This window comes from Sardina pilchardus, chromosome 9 (assembly GCF_963854185.1).
Source record: "Sardina pilchardus chromosome 9, fSarPil1.1, whole genome shotgun sequence".
NCBI lineage: Eukaryota > Metazoa > Chordata > Actinopteri > Clupeiformes > Clupeidae > Sardina > Sardina pilchardus.
This window is the reverse complement of record NC_085002.1, coordinates 19,275,154-19,295,234: the sequence shown is the minus strand read 5'-3', so window position 1 is coordinate 19,295,234 and position 20,081 is coordinate 19,275,154. Positions and strand designations below refer to the sequence as shown.

The window sequence follows — 20,081 nt, the reverse complement described above, 5'->3', positions numbered from 1 at the left end:
AGTGGGTTCCTTTCTTTGCTCACAATTATGTTGAATTGTTGAAAATGTGAAGAGACTTATATATTTGCAGTGCATGTAGATGTTATCAGCTTAGCCACAACTGGTACTGTATATATCAACTTCGCATTCAGTAATGTTGCAGCTGGGTATCCGTCCAAAACAGACAGTGTATTATATGGGGAGGAATCATTTTAAGCCTAATACCCCCAGACTTATTCCTTCCAATCTGCTCAGAGACAGATACAGATAGAGAGAGCTTGGCTGAAGATCAAAAGGGGAATGAGAAAGATGGCCAAGCGTCTGATGGGACAAGAGACAGAGATAAATGAAACCAGTGGAAACAATAGCCAGGGAGTACCTCCCATGAGGTAACAGGGAAACACACTTCCATGAGTCGAAGGTTCCTGTGCCCATCATGTAATGGATTACCTACTCCCGGCAGCCCACGCGGGTTACATTACAACTGGATTCCTTCCTACCCCTCCCTCTTCTCTTCCTAAGCTGACTGTGTGGGAGTCCCCCAGCAGAGATCCTTAAAGCAGGCAAGGCTTTGGTAGCTTAGCCAGTCGGCTCTAAAAAGCTCCACACCAATCCAATTTCGACATAATAGGATTGGCAACCATAACTGGACATATGAGGAAGAAAGAGAGATGCAAAGGGTGTTGTATGAGATAGCCGAGGCCTGTGTAGAGAGATCTGGTCTCCAGAGAAGCACACACTCATAAAAAAAGTGTGTGTGTGTTGGGGGGGGGGGGGGGGGGGGCCTTGCATGCTCGCTCTGACATGCTCAGTGCTGGTTCCGGCGCTTCTCGTGGGCTGATGTCGGGTGCTCCACTTCTCCGACACTCCTCAAAGCCCTTTTCTCCGCGCACAAAAGGGTCTGGAGAGCAACGCCAACAAATAACTGGCCAAGTCAGTAAATAGACAGGAAATGATCGAAACCTTTCCCTCAGCAAAAAGAGCACTCTGGTACGAAGGCTCTTTGTTCAATTGTGCCTGGGGTTTCTGAAGGAGTTTTTTTTTTTTTTTTATGTTTTTGCTTTTCTATTTGCTTCTCTTGAAATATTCAAGAGATGGAGGAAATAAATGGAAGCCGCTTGAAAGCAAAAGGGAGAAAGAAGGAAGGACAATGTCAGAATGGGGAAAGGCATGGCGTGCGGATGAGTAAGAGCACACGAGATATCAGGGCATGGCACTGGCAGAAAACACTGGGTAGGGACCTTGGGAGTGAGCCGAATGATTATAAAATAAAGCCAGAGACACACGCACAAACATCAGCTTTCAGTCTTCATTGAAAAAAAAAAATCTCACACATGACAATATGCAGTTGACATACAATACCCATTGATCATCATTACACAAGCAAATGTCCTACTCTTATGAAGAATATATCAACACTGATTTTCATTGGGGTGGTTATTGTCAAAAAGAGGTTCATATATCCACATTCCAAAATGGCTATATTTCAAAGGCATCATACAAGGGTATACCTGCTGTGCACACAGATTAGGTTCACCATGGATGTTGCCTACTCTGTAAACAACATGCCATAATATCTTTCAAGCTAACAAAGGTCTCTATACACATATATGGAAGAGAGGAAACAGTTTGCAGGTGCAGTTACATATTGCCTTCAAACTCTCAAGTGATTATCAACGTACATTTGGAGAGCTTAAACTGACACAAATGTCAAACACAGACCACAAGGGACAAAACTGAAGGGTTGTTAGAAAAAAAACTTCAGCCTTGATGAAACATTAATGGTCTTTGTGGCCTATATTAAATGACAGGCCACAACTTATGCTATGCAGCAATCATCTTAAGTCAATACATTACCGTTCATCAATTATGGAAGACTACTTTTACCATGCAACATCCACAGGTTGGACACAAAATTATTGTCTGAATGGTATTAAATTAAATTAAATCATATAAATGATTGTCATTCCTTACAGAGTCTTAACTTCAGGGGAACAGCAAAGCCAACTAGAAAATGTAATTCCATGGAAGGAATTACCATTGCATGTAAATGCAAAAAGGTTGCTGACTGTGTAAAACATTCCTATTAGGTCTATAGTTAAAAAGACAACTAGGCTAGTACAGAAGAATAGATAAATAACAATAACCCAATTACATTTCCACTGAAATTACTTGGAAAGTCACATTTAAAAAGTGATTTGTGAAAATGCATAAAAATTGTGGATATAGGCTATTATGGAAAATAACTCTTCATTTATTAGAATGTAAGACTGAAATGAAGTTGGCAACTTCAAACGAGTTGCAAGAGCTGACACTTTAGCACTAGCCTACAGTGAAACGACTGGTAGGATAGCTTATATATCTACACTAATGCAGGTTAAAAGTAGGCCATAGACTTAGACACCATTGGAATACGGAATACAATGTCAAACAACGCCAATCAACTATGATGCAGCAACAGGTAGGATATCTAGCAAATGTAACGTTAGCTTACAGTAGGATATTTAAGGATGAGCTAGTATGTTCTTCGAAGTGTCTCCAGGTGTGTGATTGTCCTAATAGGAATGTACAAGCTGTTAACAAAGGTTTTTAATTTGTGAATGATACCGAAAACCCTAGCCTGGAGCAAGTTTGGTTGTCGTTAGCTGTGTTAGATTTACGTTGACGTTAGGTTAGATTGTCTTTAGCTGTTGATAACGTTACCGAGAGCAAACCGGTTACTGTAACGATAAACAAATCAAGTTAGGAGTAGCCTAACAGGAGACAAGACGATAACGTCCTGGTTTACAGCAGCTATGGCATGGTAGAATGTTTTCATAGCTATTAGTAGCCTACTCAGCACGCAGCTACAGTTTAATGAGTAGGCTAGACAAAAAATTCAGGTTGCAGCGATGGCATGGCTTTAGTTTGGATCAAAGATCCTTGATTACTGACAGCTGAGCACTGACGTAACAATTAGTCTTTGCCGCCAAAGGATCTCAATGTAAATTCTATGGGAATTTTAAACTCTTTTATCGTAAATATCTCAAAAAGTATGAAGTTCACAAATGTCAAAAATACAATCGTCAAATCTCCGTTGCAAGATCTTTGTAGGAGTGCTTGAATGACGTCAAACGGTTAAGTGGTTTTAGCGTTATAAATCGTTGATTTTGGTCGGAGGAAGAATAATTATCCCGATAATAATAAAAAGAACAGGGATAACAGTACATTGCATTTACATGCAATGTAATAATCTCTCGATCCCCAACATGGAGAACGTGTAGAGTCTTTCGATTGTAATCTTCACTGATCTTACATACTCCTACTTCAGCTCAGCTCTACATAGAGTCACATAACAAGCAGAGCTGAAACAACAATCAAGCAACTTAAATAAATAAACCAATAAACACAATGTATCCACAAATATGTTTAGCCACATCATCATCCATGTTTGCAGACATTTGAGGTATTTCACAGGATTCAACTGTTTTTTTGTTTTCTTTTCTATTTTTTTTCTACAATATTCTCTTTTTTTCTTTTAAGCTATTTGGACATTGATTATAATAATAATAAAAAAAAATATAGTACATTCTTGTGAACAAACAGCTGACAGGACATCGGACACTCTCAGCTCTTCTCCTATCCACAGGAGTCTATATAAGGACAGAAGGGAACTCCCTTCTCTGTTGTCCTGCTGACTTCCTACTCCATCCACTACACTGTTCTAAAGGCAAAAAGAAAAAAAAAAAAAAGATGCACAAATCTGTTCTTCGTCCATTACGCACCCCCTTCAATATGCAGGAATGCTATAATTACCAAGCAGATAAAACCTTTGCACATCAGCACTAGAGTCATATACACCTCCCCCAGGCTCCAGAATTGACACCGAGGTGCTTTACAAACAGGGCTGGTCACTGCGACTTCTGCAGAGCCCACAACATTCCTTAAGAATATTAGTTAGCATGGCGGCTTTGTTTAAAACATTTTGTGCTATGGTGCTAGTGTGCTCTTGTGTGTTTCTCACGTTGGTGGGCTGAGTGCATATATACTTTGAGCTTTACAAGGGATCTTAAATGTTAAATTTGGAAGTGAAATTAATTTATTGGGGAAAATGCTGCAGTCTGCTTATCAACAGAAAGCTTTGGAACAGTGATAACCTCTAGTCCAGGACTTTCCACATAGTATGATCAATCCAACTAATTGTTAGTGGTGCTTTTATCTAGATAAACCAGACTATTACAAAAGTACACCAATTTAATAGCTATAACTCTTACAATAAAATAGACGTTATGATCAAATGTGCTTAAACTTACTTACTAGATGAAGATTCTTAATTAGAACGACATGATGGATAACATTTCAACTATACATGAAAGACATGAAATATGGAATAGAACTTTGTTATGGAGTTCAAGTTCAAGTCATTGTTTTGAGGCAGGGAGCATTTGGTCAGCTGTAAACCAATACAAATTTGGCATAGCTGACTACATGCATTCAAGTGTAACTGCGAGGAGTTGATTGGCTAGAGTGATCTTGGTTGATTCTAGGTATAGTGGAAAATCCTGTCTGTTTAGCTTTTATCCCCTAATGTGTAAATCCATAAGTGCTCAATGTGATCAAGTGAAGACAAATGTGGGGGACACCAATTTCATACAAACATTGCAGAAGTCCCTAGGTATTAATGTTATTCAAACAAAGATGCTGTTTGCTTACTAAATTCAAGAAATGCCAGGAAAAGAAATTGAACATCTTTAAGCCATGTCAAATATGTCCTGAAGGCTGTGTGTGCTTAAAGTGCAAAGATAAGAAAAATATGTTGCTCTAATTATGAACTAGGATGTCAATAAAGGGTACTATAATGGACAAATGTTTTAGCAACAGAGTTCTCCTCTCCAAAGTATCCACAACCACCGTATACCTAAAGAGTTCATTTTCATTGTGTTTGATGTGAAAAGGAGTTTTTGAAGTACATGCATTCGATTTCTCCTTGAAGTGGTCATCATCCTTCTACTTATTTTCTGTGCATTGGGGCTCAGCTCACGATAATCGACACCCAGGCTGCAAATTCAGGTCCCATTTTTGTCCCCATGTGACATAAATGTGTAAACCCCTCATTATTAGATGCTAAAAATAAAAGTATTTAATAAAGAGGTTTTGTTCCTCTGTCAGTGTCAAACACCATATAGACTAAAGGCTAAAATACTGTTGTGCTTGTTTTTTTTCCAGCATGTGACTGCTTTTTTAAAAAGTGATATATATATGTATGTTTAAAAGACAAAAATGGCGGACAAACCTGGAGTGTTTTCAAATGTCCTTAAGGGTCAAGTATATGTGCAATTAAAAGGTCACATTCCTAATTATTCATTCTTGAGACCCTAAAATATCCTGGGTTAGGTAACTGTTCAGGCTGGGTTTTATAGATGTATGATATAAATCATTTGTCAGACGTCCACTGAACTCAAATACTTAGCTTGTATCTTCTGTTGTGGTGAATATTTTCCTTCAGTCTTGTTTCACACCCTTGTCCTCTCGCTATGTCTGCAATCCCAGTAAGTCCAGGGACATTTTGACATGCAAGAGAGACACGCAAGGTCCTTCTGCCATCTGCATAACAGGTCTACTTGGTGTCCAAATCCACTGAGAAAATGACTGCATCCTTCCCTAAGTCCCATCACTCGGAGCAGACTGCCTGTCTGAGGTTGACTCCAAGTTTTGTCCATGTAATAGGCGAAGGTCTGGGAGGGGGAAGCGTGGCCCTGGGATGGACGCTGGAGGCACTCAGCAGACCCAGCTTTCACACCACTGTTAAAAAAAAGACATCCAGTCAAACACACATTCTCACAGCATATTCATTAAAACTATCACGATGGAACGGAACATTTGTGGAGCATTATCTTTAATAAAAAATAGTGCTGACTTCTACACTGGCAGGTATAAAATACTGCTCATATCCCAAACAGTTTGTGGACAATGGAAAACACTAAGCAGTTTCTATTTGATGAGTATTCACTATTGTCCTGGAGCCTTGGTGACTTAATATGGCCCGGATGTCCTTTTTGCAGATCAAAATGATCTGTCTCACACTGGTGTCCCAAGATTATTTCTTACGGCAACCACAGCCTTAACTCTGACAAAAAGATAAATGTAGGAGTAGTCTTACTTCGTTTTTTCCCTCCTTTGACGACTTGCAGAATATCACTGAATGATGCATATGCATTATGAGCAATACTTTTTACTGCCAGTATTACTGTACTATCTAGAAACAGTTGAATTCACAAGATGATACCTCGTGCATAGGGAACATAATCTGGAGAGATGTGCAGAGAAAGGAATAAAAGAAAAGGTGATTTAAAAGGCAGACAGTAAAAAAAACAGTATTTCCAGAAAAAAAACAGACAGAGAACTGACTCAATGGCAACTATGGCAACAATGACCTCCATATAACTACAGAGTCTTTCATATATGCTACTGCCATGAAAAAGAAGTTTTCAGCTGCCAAATTTAATTCAATAAAGAAAGCCATACCCCACAAACACAGCAACCTTATGAACAGGATAATTAGAGATCCCGACTGTCCAAGATTCCTACAATTCCAATTCTAATTGCATATATTTGTGTGGCTATCCGGTGCCTTGCAAGGGGGCAAATGATCTCAGTCAAACCTGTAAGGTTGTCATCGTGCAAAACTGACAAGCCCTCAAGCTCTGTACAACTCTGGTCCAATCTTACGCCCATAGGCATGGATTTGTTTTAATAATTTGTGAAGGCCATTAAATCTCTCCGCTTTATTATACGGAGTATCCCACCCAAAGTCTGTTTTCAGAGCCGACAGAGCACGCAGGAATTTAATAACAAATGGAACGAACAGTGCGAAACAGAACAAGAGACAAAACGTACATCAGTTGCTTTGACAGAACTTAAGCCAAAAGAAGAGTTTGTCTTTGTGCCGTCCTCTCGGAGAGGACGAAAGACAGATGGGCCACCAGGTGAACATGAACGCTTCAGCAAAACGAGCTCAGCAGGCCATTTGCACATCTCACCTCCCCAGTCCAACTCGACGTTGAACGACAAAACCCAGATCCCCCATTGACACGTATAATTAAGCTCCCCACGACAAATATGACAAGAATGACAATGTGCTTACAAAGCGAAAAACTAAAACACAAACTAAAGCAGGGCCAAAAGGTTGGAAGTATGGGATTGTGGAGTGCAGTACCGGTCTCTGAGTGGCAGCAGGAGGTCCTGGCCTTCAGTATGCTGCTGGGCTTCTCAGAGAAGCAGGGCAGGAGACGGCCTCTCTCACAACCTCCACGCCTCCACCAGCAGCTGCACCACACAGACAGAGAAAGAGGGAGAGAATGAGAGAGAATAAGAGAGGGAGAGAGGGAGGAGGGTCAAGTGATAACCAGTGTCTGGTAACATATTATGGACCCAGGTGATCGTTGACCATTAAATGCAGTTTACATGAAACTTTAAAATTGAAATAAAGGAGTGCTAAAAAGATGTTTACCGGTACGATCCTGCCATTCATTAGATAGGTTGAGTTTGGTTCCAAAATGTTATATCCACCATTTTAATGAATTTTCAGAAATATTATTTTACAATTTGTTCCCCCAGTAATTTCAGTAGAAATGTTTTTGGATATTGTTATTTGATTTATCTTTACTCAATCAAAACAACACAACTGCAATTTGATTGATATTTCCTAGAATACACAATTAAACAACTATGTAGGACTTCATAATCACTCCGGTACCACGCACTGCCTGATAATGTGCAGGTAGATTGCAGGATCGTGTAAATCATAACAGAAAAAGAATCATTCTACCGCACACTGACTTTTTACTCACACTTTATTCAGAGCGAACAACGCGTTTCGCACAAAGAGTCCTCAGGTTCGCTCAGGAACTGTTTTGCCTATGAGGCTACCGTGATGATAGTTGCCTTTGAGTTCAAATAATAGCCGAGTGCAGAATGCATGTAGTCACAAACAGGGTTCAGTAAATCAAGGTTTAGTGGCATCCCTGTGTTCTGTACACTGTCGCGCATGCAAACCGATTCCTTCAAATGCTCCACTGACTAGCAAAATACAGATGCGCTGTTTGTGCTGTTTGGGCTGCTTGCTGTTAAAGGGAATAACACAGCCCACTCTCATTGGTTGAAAAGATGTTACGCCCAAAACACACCCATGACTGATTGAGAAAAAGGAAAACAACCTTTCTGAACAATGTGACCAACGCTTGATAATAAAACCACCCTGAATATGAACTGGACACACCCCAAAATATATTTAAGCTTATCCCCACTGACCATGCGTTTTGGATCGTCCCAAAGGATGGCATTTGACTCTGATTAAATCTAATCCAACATTTCAGATAATGACATTCTAAAAGGAATTTGAGTCAATTACAGATATCAATAAGCATATCTCCAGGTGAATGATTTTCATCTTGATCTTTATCTATAATAAATCATTACGATTTACCATTCAGATCATCATTACGATGTACCATTCAGATCATTCAAAGATCATTTAAACTGGTTAATATGAACAACAAAATATTAAAAAACAAAACACACACACATAAAGACATGCACGCATGCACGAACGCAGACAGAAACATACATACAGTATAAACACACCCAAACGCACACACAGAGTCACACACACACATAAAGACAGACATGCTCACACATAAACGCGTGCGCACACACACACAGGCAAACACTCACATAGACACACAGATGCATTAACCCCCCCACACACACTCACAAGCGAACACACACACACACACACACAGAGAAACACACACACTCACTCACTCACTCAAAAGTTGCAACAGTAGGGGATGAGTAGATGTAGAGAAATTGACAAGTGTGACTTCTATTTCCATAGAGAATGTGCAGCACTGAATGACATTCATATTTTGAACCAGTTTGCGGTACGTCTAGTTTTAAAAAGCACAATCAATAAGAGAAAATACCCAGGTTGAGAATGACAGGCCTTTAGCATTTTAAGGCTAGATTCAGTGGTTTATGTGTTCATAAAAACCAGCATCAAAGAAGTACTTAAAGTGTTTGAAAGAAATGACACTTTAAACCAGGCCAAATCCCCTGCTGAACTACTCATGCCAAATGCTGTTAGTACCCTAAAATGGTCTTCGTTCCGCTAATGAAGCCCGTTAGGAGAACCTGAATATTAGAACCAGGTGTGCTGGATTAGAGTGGAGACCAAATTCTTTGGGATGGTTGTGTACTCCTCCAGCAAAAAAACAAAAAACAAAAAAACAACCCCAAGGACTGATCTACTGTTTAGGCTGTGCATTATTGATGTCAGCGGCACTTCGGGAGGAAGAGGAAGAGGAAGAGGATGAGGAAGTGGCTACTCACTTGAGGAGGGTGAAGAGCAGCATGAGCATCACGCATCCCACCACACAGAGCACCAGCATGGTGGCCACCGTGTGCTGGCCGTGGTTGGTGGCCACGACCGCCAGCAGGTCAGCATGCTCACAGCGCATCCCAACGAAACCCGGGTGGCATCTGGCAGGGTGAAGGAGTGGGGAGAGAGGAAAAGTGTGTGTGTGAGTGTGTGTGTGTGTGTGTGTGTGTGTGTGTGTGTGTGTGTGTATTGGGGAGAGAGAAAGAGAGAGAGAGAGAGAGAGAGAGAGAGAGAGAGAGAGAGAGAGAGAGAGAGAGAGAGAGAGAGAGAGGGGGGAGAATGACCATATAAAAAAAAATTGAAAGGGTTAAAAGTAGCAAAGTAAGGGGTACAAATGGCAGGATGACAACGTAGACACATAGAGGACCGAGATCTACAATCCCATGAAACCTAAAAGACCAGTTAATATCTTTGATGGTAGATCTGCTGTGCTGGCAACAGCCCCTGAGTTCCATTGTGCTCTTTTGAGTCTCCACAAAGTCAACCAATCTCCTGCATCCGTGTGTCCCCTAATGATCCTTCCCTCGTCCATCGCATCAGCATTCCCAGCCAACCAAAGACAAAAGCTGTATGCCTGGGCTACGCATTTCTGTAAAGCCAGCGGTTCTAACTAGCCAGTGGATTTCTCCGATAGAAAGTCATCTTCAAGTAATGCACTCTTCATCACATTTGAGAATCCTGCCATGATTTTTAAACGATCCAATTAAGCTAATCTCCAACTTCAAACATCATTACGTTATCACCTCTATTCAAAATGAAATGCTCTCTCAGGAAATCGAGGTTAGCCAGACAAAAGAAATTAAGACATCCATTTGATTTCAGTGAAAGCCAATGAAAGAATGACTGGCATATTGAGTTCTTGATATATCTGTTGGCGGGAGCATCAGGTGTTTTGAACTCACATACACGCCGCAGTCTCCTCCAGGATCAGAAAGCGGCAGGTGCCGTGGAAACAGAACTGACTATGGGAGTCAGGACAGTCATCAAAGTGGGAGTGGACCGCCGCCGCTACAAACTCTGGCAGGGGTAGAGTCACACAGACACAGGTGTCAAAAGCATAGCAATACACCAACAACCAGCACCGACAGGATTCCATTTGCAACAAAAGGCTTCCCTCCCAGATCATATTTCACCTCAGACGTCATTATTAGAAAAAAGTCTGCATTAGTTTTCAAAGGCATAATACATTCTTGGAAAACTCATTCAAATCTATACGGACTGAATATGCTAAAATGTTTATATCTCAGGTTTGAGCGGAATCAAAAGTCCATATTTTACAAAAAGAAATGAAACTCCCTCAGATTTATGAAAGGCAATATCACTGTAGCCTTTCCTATGAGAAGCTCTACAATACTGACCCGCTGGGTTCTATGACATCTGCATATGAAGCATTGGTACAATATACAAAATGCACATCAAAATAGTACATTGAATATACAAGAAAATAGCCTTGTCATCACATAAGCTCATAAGCTTTTACAAAACAAAAATGTAAGCAATAACAATGTGCTATTTTTTCACAAACGATATCAAATTTTGCAGTGTCAAGTATTGTAGTGTCTCACTCACACATGCTTACAAACACATGGCTACCTGTTTTTAAGGCAATCATTTAATTTATTTTGTACATTTTTTATTTTCATTTATCATATTACATTATATTTTATCTATTTAAAACATGCATATACACACGGTAGCATTGCCCACAAGTACATACACGATCAAGATGGTCAGAGATGGTCAGAAAAAAGGTCAGTCCAGGCTCTCATTAAAAATAAATCAAATTACTTAACCTTATCGTCAACCAGAATAATGGGCGCCCAAGCAATTAGCAGAACATTCTTCTTCTCAATGGTGTGTCCTCAGCTATGTGATCTTGCAGAGCAAAAACCATTACGGACTTAAAACCCATCTGAAAAGTGGTACGTTTACCATTCCCTAAGGGAGTTTTTCGAAAGACATTTCAATAATTCCTCTTGGATAACATCAATTCATATGAGGATGATTCCATATCGATCTCTTCAACATTGAAGCTGCCATCCAGCAGCCCAACTAACAGAGAAAACAGCTGTAAGTAAATAGCCTGTTTAATAACTTCTACATTAAAACAAATTAATAAACAGAAAGTAAATATTGTGCCAATAAACCATATGGACAGCGTCTATACTACTTGTCATTACTGGCCCTGTGTCATCACTCAACAAAGGCCTTGGAAAGCAGGTCAAGAGAGGCTAAAGGCAACAGCACACGTGCGCTGTGGGCATGCAACCACCCAGAACTACACAACGCTATTCATGGGGACGTCAGACTCATAGTCTCCATTCCTGTGTAGTATTTCATATCAAGATAAGAATTATTTCCATGACCGTTTCAAATCAGCAAAAGGGTTGAATGTTGTCTGTCTTTCTTTTTTCAGCCTTCTCCCTCATTCCACCCCTTTCTCTCTGCCTCCTTAGACAATTCTCCAGATTATTGATGAAGATAGCGTGTCCGCCCAAACAATCTAACTCAGAAAAGATAAATAGCTCCAGTGCCAGAATAAAATTAAATTTGTTAGATGATGTTTACCTATTGACAAAGTACACGTCAAAATACAACAGCTGGGGAAAGAGGGAAAGAGTGAAAGGTGAAATTAGGTTGGGAGAATAAGACAACCAGAGAGAGAAAAAGACAGAGAGAATAGCATAAGAGGCCACGAAGCAAGCTTTGAATTCCAGTATTCCTGTATCGGCCCCAGTTTTCCATGGCAGTAAAAGCCCTGTGTCCCTAAGGCAGATGTCCTACAGATGTCCGGTCATTCTCTCGGTGGCATTTTGGCCGAGCGCAACCCACAGAATGAAGCGAAGCTTTAACTCAGCCATTACCCAAGAGTTCCTTTCCCATGAACACACGGATTTCCGCCTAATCAGTACTGGCTGCCCATTCTACTCAAACATTGTGTGCGTTACTGGCTTAATAGGCTTCATAATAAGATGCATTAAATCTATCAGACATTGCATGCATGAGCACGTCTGGCAGAAGCAAAACAACCTGCAACTGTTACCAGAGGGCACACACAAACACAACAGCCATAGACGACCGTCTCACATACACAATGAACAAGTGGTCATGCATAGGCATCTCCAGTCAAGCCTGAAGAATGAGCACTCACTTCTCACTGGGTGATGGGTTGTGGTTGAGGAGATGGTGGTGGTGGTGGTGGTGGTGGAGCTCACGGTAGGACTGGGCACAGTACTGGTGGCTGGACTTGCCGTCGGTGTGGCTGGTGTGGTCGGAGTGGACTGTGTGGTTGAGGCTGAAGTAGAATTTTCTGGGACTTGTCCATAGCTAAAAAATGACCCTGCGAAATGGAATGTAAAGCATATTTCAAGTCATTGGTCTGCATTTAGACTCCGACAGGAGCCATGGCACCTGCTTAGAGCTGGCTCCACATCCCCTTCACAGGGTCACAGGATCAAAAGGGGACTTTTGGATCTGCAAATGTATCTGTCTGTACATCTTTCCAGCAGGGTGATAACAGGCATAGCGATAAAGGCATGTCGAGTTTGACAAGCTCATCCAGAAACAAATAAATAGCATCACTGTGAAGTCCACTTCATTTCAGACATGTCAAAATACCCTGATCTATACAATTAACTGAGACCAACAAATACTCCCATTTAATTCCATTATTGGTTGTCGATTATATCATTTCTGTATTCAGAGTCTTGCCTGCATAAGTGTGTTGAGTGTGCCACGTTTTCCAATGGTCCCAATTAAGTTGTTCATACCTCCACACAATACGCATCATAAAGCAGGGAGGGGCAGGTAGCCTTCTTTTTACTAGCGATTTACATCCTTACATTTGACCCTGTATCATGTGTGGGTAAGAGAATCACAAGTGGATCAAGCTTTAGATAAATCTCCTTTCTGAAACTGGAGAATGTAAGTAAGCCTAGGGCAAAACAACTAATGATAATTCAAAGATTTAATATTCACTTGTAATCATTAAGCTTCCTTACATGTTGCCTGTTCATGTCTTCCATTAACACCTAAAAATGAAACTCATCAGTAGCCAATATCAAAGAGCTCCTCTTTACGTTGGTATTCTCACAAATCAGGTAAAAGGGGGCTGTGTGAAAATGCTTTAAATTGGAAAAAATCCTATCAATTTATTTGCGCTTTGCCGCAATACTCTGCAGCATACGCATTTCATGTTATTTTTTGTGATGGCACATGAGCAATATCCATGACTCATGTTTGAAACCCTCCATTATTACCTGCTATGGGTTTGTTGAATTTCAAAATAGGCTGTTGGGAAGGGGGGACGCAGCAACTAAATTAAATAGAGATACAAACAATCGTCGTATAGCCTACAACATGCTCACACAACAACGATTTAAACAAAAAATGACAACAGTGAAGCAGTATTTCATGTCACTGCTGGTAGATGTTAATGATAAGAGTCTATCCTATGCCCAAGTCTGCTTTGCATTACTCTGAAGGCAAAGTGTAGGCCTATAGACTACCACTTGAGACAGCTGAATAAGGACCTACAACAATGGATCTAAATTTAACCTAAGCTTACCTAAACTTATTAATGACGAGGGGGAAGACCTTTCTGTGGTAAAGCCATGGACAGAGATAATCACAGTCGTGCCAATTCACTGTTGTTGTGACTATCGTTTGAGTTCAGTTGTATTCGAACAACTTGACTGTCTGTATTCTACTCTCTGTCAGTTAACACGAGTTTGTTGACTTCTTCTGTGTCCTCTTCCTCATCTTTTTTTTCTAATTTGGGTCAATTTAGAACACTCCAAATACTGGTGTCAACGAACCCAGGAAACAACATACTCCCCTCACATTCTTCCAATAATTTTACAAACATCATCCAAGCAAAATGATTTTTTTTAAAGCTCAGTTGGTTTTACTTCAAGATACCCAATAAATCCGGTAGCAATTGGTAATTCTGGATTCAGCCGGCTAAACAAACAAACTTTGGCATCGGTGCGTTTCCCAATACTCACCTGTAAGGAGAAAAATCGTATCCCAAAAAACTAGATTCATTATAAGGCTGTGGTGAGAACCAAGACCCGTCGGCGCACTTGAGTGGATTATGCGCTGAAAAAAATATTATAGTCCAAGGCCATCGATTTTTGTGGTGACACGCGCTTCATTTGGAGTTCAGCTCCTAGCTGGCGAGGTGAAATAAGCTGAGCAAGGATCTCCTCACTCGCTGATAAAGCCATGAGCCTGCTTTACCCAGTAGATAACAATTTTCTTCAAGTTTGGAGCTTCTCGGGTCAATTGACTACAGAGATGCAGATACTATTGTACCATGCACATTTATTTCCCTTGCTTCAAAGACATACGCAATATTGAGGTGAACATTAGTCTTCTCTCTGTCTTGAACTACCTTGGTCTTACGCTGATGTGCCGGAATGACGGAATTACCATATGGTTGCGCGTGTGCGTCGGGAGAGGGAGAGGGAGAGGAACGTATGGGTGACTGACAGCATGGTGAGGAATGTGTTTGCGATGGCAGACATGGAGGCGGGGTATAGGCAAGTTTCACCAACTGGCGATATCTTTATTTTCTCTCCAGAAATAGCTTGTTCATGAGTTATGTTTAATCAGAAATACCTCTCATCACAAGAATCTTATTAAGATAACTCAATCTTCAAATTTTCATATTTCGTATGTGGTTTGGTCGGCAGACGTCTTTCATATTGCCCCGCAAATTTGTTTCAACGCTTTCTAGCTCGACCTTCTTGACTCTGCTCTTTCACTCCATATGATCTCTTGAACTTTCTGATCTTGTCTAATTACTGTCATAGAGCTGTGCTTATGATTGCTTCATCTAAACAGGACCTCATCCTCGAAAAGCGCAGCCATTTCTCTGTGGATCTCTGGTTAGGCATTTGATCTCGGTTTGAGCTTCAGGCGCATGTTGGAGTTATAATGAAGTGCAACCACCACCATCATCATGTAAACAGATAGCTATGCATTGTTAGGCTAAGTGGACACGTCCAATATTGTGGCCTATTTCTGGCCAATATTATGGCCTATTTTCTATAAATCTCGTTGATTGCCCTATGACCTCCTCTTGCAGGCCTGTGCATTATAGGTTTACTAGCACAATAAGAAAAGTGTCTTTCATTAAAAGGCATGAGCAGCCAGACAACCATAGACTCAGAAGTAGAATGACCAGGTTGCTATACTCCCTTAAGGAATTTGCCTGTGCTTATGGAACACAGAGACCGATACACCAAGTGTGTGTGTGTGTGTGTGTGTGTGTGTGTGTGTGTGTATATACAGTATATATATACAGAAAAATATGCATCAAGTGCAGTGCGATGACAGAAGTAGGCCTGCATGGCACAGAGCCCAAGTGACTCAAGTGTATGTGCCACTGATGGTCCTGGTCAGCTGTTTTTGAGACTGATGGCATGGGGACGGAATCAGCGGGTGTCCATTCGTTTTGGTGTCCAGCATTTGCATCTTGCAGTGTTGAATTAGATGAAAGAAAATACCAGGGCTCAGGGCAGAGACATAATCATGTCCTGTGGGCCAAGATATGGTTAACCCTAGACTGTTTAAACCCAGCCTGATATTCCGGCAATTTGATTTTACCCTGCAGCACAGATCGGAATTTTTTCTATCCAGTTTCCGTTACAAATCTGTGGGAACCAATCACAAACTGATTTATCCACCTGGCGCACCCGGATTCTTGGTCTGATTGGTTGAATGACTATTCACATGCGCACTGAGTCATTTGAACTATGCCCACTGATCATGCCTCTTGCGCAGTAGCAAAAACAGAGCAGACTCCCAAGACTAATGTTCAATCTTAAAAGATTGAGCTTGGTCTGGTGATAGCCAAATTAGGTTAACCCTACATTTTATCTGAAATAATCTGAAGTCAATAAATCCAGTAGTTTAAATGACGTGAGAAGATGCACACAGACACCCTGCCCTCTATCAGGGGTGAGGATAAGGGTCTCAACATTATGGATTGAAGATGAGAGAATTTAACTCTTATCTAGCCTATTAAATCATGGTTATTAAAAATTACAGTTTCAGGTATAACTCACTTAGAAACATTAAAGGCGAGGTCAGTGATTGCGTAGGTAGCCAAGTTTGTTTATGTTTAATATTTACATTTATTAGCTGATGCTTTTGTCTAAAACAATGTTCTATTTCTGTTTTAATCAAGGACCAAACGAAACACACCAAGAAAGCTCACCCCTCCCTGCAGTATTCCCAGACAATCTCTGCACTAGGGTTTTGTTTAGGTTTGGGGGACAGATTGCCCCCCCCCCCCCCCCCCCCACCTTGTTCGTTTCCAATTTTCGGAGCCTGACTTGCCTACAGAGACCGGAGCTTTTTTTTTACAGTGTACTGATGGAATGGTCAGCTAGCTGGTTGTTAAGAGACGATCGCCAAATGTGACCAAAGAAAACGTTATGGGTTTGAAATTGCGTACGATTGCTGATTGTACCTTTAATAGGTATCTGCCACATGGCATAGTTGTATAAACTTTTATGCCTTTAATCTGATAGGATAGTAGAGAGAGACAGGAAGTGAGTACATGGGAGACAGAGATGGGGTGGGATCCAGAAAGGACCACAGGACAGGAATCGACCCAGGTCGCCGGCGTGCGGTGCAGGTGCCATAACATCAGTTTTCTATTACATGTGCCTATGCTTGTATAATGCATGTATGCCAAGTTGTGGTGCATCAGTGTCACATAAAATGCATGCCTTGACAGTGTGTACAAGATCATCACAGAGAGTTTGTTTAATTCAGAAAATGGGAAGATATAAGGTGCCTCTCATGCAGCGTTTATACGTCCTCCCTCGCTTTTTAAAACATTTCCTGTTCCCAGTTAACTTATGGGGACAGGTTAGAGTTAAAGACAAATGTGTAGATGTAGGTGTAGATAAGAGACAGCAGTGGCATGTGACAATAGGTCCACAATAGGCCCACACCACCACCATGAGGCAGAGTAACTGAGCAGAGTCCACCTCGTAGGAAGGATTATCAGCCCGGGAATCCCTTACACCTGTGAGAGGAAACACTAGTGTGTGGGGCATGCTGGGATGGGGGAAGTGTGGCTAGAGGATGCATGAGGGCCGCTGGTGTGTGGAAATGTAAGGGCATGTAAGCACACTATGGTGGACCACTCTGTACACTCCTTTGATTGGCGTGAAAAGGTATTCACATAAAGTGCAACTGTTATCTTGGCTGCGGTTTACCACTTGTAAAACATCTCAGATGATATTGCTGCCTATGACTGTGGCGCCATCTTGTGACTGTAATTGGTTGTTCAATGCTGTAACATCTGAATTAAGTAGATGCACCGCATAGCGGTACACAATATGACCACCGCTCAGTACTGCACATTCACTCCTCAAAAATGAATTACACTTGTCAACTTTCCTGTATCTCCTATTTGTGCAATTTATATGCACATATCTCCTACTCCTACTAGCTCATGTGTATAAAAATGAGTGTGCATGTGTGAGTTTGTCTTTGTGCATAAGAGTGTGTGTGTGTGTGTGTGTGTGTGTGTGTGTGTGTGTGTGTGTGTGTGTGTGTGTGTGTGTGTGTGTGTGTGTGTGTGTGTGTGTGTGTGTGTGTGTGTGTGTGTGTGTGTGTGTGCGCATGTGTGGAATCTGTGGATGTGTGTGTATCTGTGTGAGTGTGTGTGTGTGTGCCATTCTTAACCAGCAACTCTTCACTCAAAAGCACCACCTGCAGGCCACTCCAAAGTGAAACTGAAAGTGCAAGAGTGAGGATATTACTGCGCCACACAATATAGGTCTCCCTCTTACCTGCTTAGAAATGCACCACGTTTTATTTTGTCTAACCATACTTGGTCGTGTGACTACTCGTGTAACTGTATTTTAATAGGGAAAACATGGAGATGTTTGGTCGCTTCTAACTTCATCTCTGTTTGGATCCTAATGAATGCATTGGGCTAGCTAAGTGCTATCAAAGTTGCGCCGTGCGCCAGAGCCAGTGAGTGCACGCATTGAAACGTGAGAGGTATGTATCAACTCGTCTTAATTATAGGGGAATAACGTAGTTTAATATGAAAAAACGGTTGAAAAAAGTGTTCCTTTAAGAGACGTCAGCTACTGAAGATGCGGCACACTAGCCTACCTCTTAGGCAAGAATAAACAGACACGCAAATTGCAAAAAAAATGTAGCTTATACCAGAGTCTAAAAATGTCATATGAACATGGGCTCTTTCCACTTATTGACCCAGATAATGAGGTAACATTTGATATTTCTCGAGACATGAATGAATACTTATTATAGCCTACAATGCGTGAACAAAACAGGCATGAACTTAAAAAAAAAAAAAAAAAAGTTTGCATGGTAGTTTGTGATAATACCAACATATAAAGGTATTTTTTGGTCTATCTACTAGTTTATTGATGCAAATAAATCCCTACCAACTTGTTTGTAACCGAAAGTTGACAGACGGTGGAGGGAACTTTTTACCTTGGTAGCTTGGACCAATGATTGCACAATTCCGACTGAAAACGCTTCCGCGTAGGATAGTCTTGCGTACAGGCCTTCCACCTCCCTCCTCTCTCCTTGGTCTTGCCTCCTCTGGTTGCAATTAGATTATTGAGATGTCCTGAACGATTTCCAGGGCACGAGCTGGAGGACCAAGGAGAGAGGCTGTATGCAAGAGGTCTGAGAAGAGCGATGAGTAGCCTACCGATGTGCTGCCGTTAAGCAGCAACACAAACAATGACAAGGAAGATACCTTAAAGAGGTAGTTCGTTATTTTGGACATAAGACCACATTACCAGTTAGTCAGTGCGATATTAATTATTGGAGACTGTTTTCAGTACATTTCATCCAGTCATTCTAGTTGCAGAGTTCACTGGTGCTAGGCTAGCACAAGTCAATGGTAAGTGCTAGCCTGCCACTCCACAGTACATCCGAGGAAAATACATTATAACGCCAGCCTATCGATGTAAACATCTGTTGATAGAATAATATTGATATTAGAAGTCATGCGGTCTCTCCTTTGATGCATCATTATAAACAGAACTCTGCTCCTGATCTTTCATACCACTGGTCTGACTGGGTCTGCATTCACCTGTGGTATCAAAATTACCAGCTTGTAGGCTTCCATTCAATTGTGCTACAAATTGACAGACAGTAGCATGGCAGAGCACGCCCCCAATGAAAATGAATGAATGAGAATGAATGGAATACAGAACCTGGCTTCTCCTGCGTCAGTCACTGACAGTGGAATACGTCGGGATCGGGGAGATCACTGTTCAATAGGTCATCATACAGTACACTATGATGCAGCAGCAGTTTGAGATAACTCATGGGAAAGAAGGGGCCTGTCAAGCTCATCACTATGATGTCAACTAAGTTTATAAGTACAGTAGAATGAACAAACATTTTCCACGAGTTTAAGTAAAAGATTTAAGAGGAAAAAAAGGGGAAGGGGAGCATTAGTGAGCATTTGACCTTACATTCAGTTAATGTGTAACGGATCTGACATTCTGACATTCCTGTTGTCAGCATGGCAATGGCCTACGCCCCCAGACTAACATCACTGGCATTGTGTTATAACTTATAACACATTCTAAATTTTCATAGTGAACATTTGTGCAATTATGATTTTTTTAATCAGCATCTTTTGGCAAGGTTGATGGATTAAAGGTAC

The 20,081-nt window shown here is 41.1% G+C and overlaps 1 protein-coding gene across 1 annotated transcript; it reads right to left on the bottom strand.

The window, feature by feature from the left end:
- Positions 1-3,212: 3,212 nt before the first annotated feature.
- On the bottom strand, positions 3,213-14,783 carry tgfa (transforming growth factor, alpha). Its single transcript, XM_062545027.1, has 6 exons — positions 14,404-14,783; positions 12,549-12,737; positions 10,300-10,414; positions 9,349-9,498; positions 7,175-7,284; positions 3,213-5,760 (listed from the first exon to the last, which is right to left on the bottom strand). The coding sequence occupies exons 1-6, from the start codon at positions 14,441-14,443 to the stop codon at positions 5,753-5,755; spliced, it is 612 nt and encodes a 203-aa protein (XP_062401011.1). The 5' UTR covers positions 14,444-14,783; the 3' UTR covers positions 3,213-5,752.
- Between the last annotated feature and the right edge of the window lie 5,298 nt (positions 14,784-20,081).

What these genes read in the sequence shown, in the direction of transcription:
- tgfa (XM_062545027.1), bottom strand. Translation starts at nt 14,443, where the DNA reads ATGAATCTAGTTTTTTGGGATACGATTTTTCTCCTTACAG. An exon ending in TACGATTTTTCTCCTTACAG is followed by an intron (nt 12,738 to 14,403) that starts GTGAGTATTGGG and finishes TCCATTTCGCAG; the next exon opens with GGTCATTTTTTAGCTATGGA. An exon ending in GAGGAGACTGCGGCGTGTAT is followed by an intron (nt 9,499 to 10,299) that starts GTGAGTTCAAAA and finishes TCACCCTGCCAG; the next exon opens with ATGCCACCCGGGTTTCGTTG.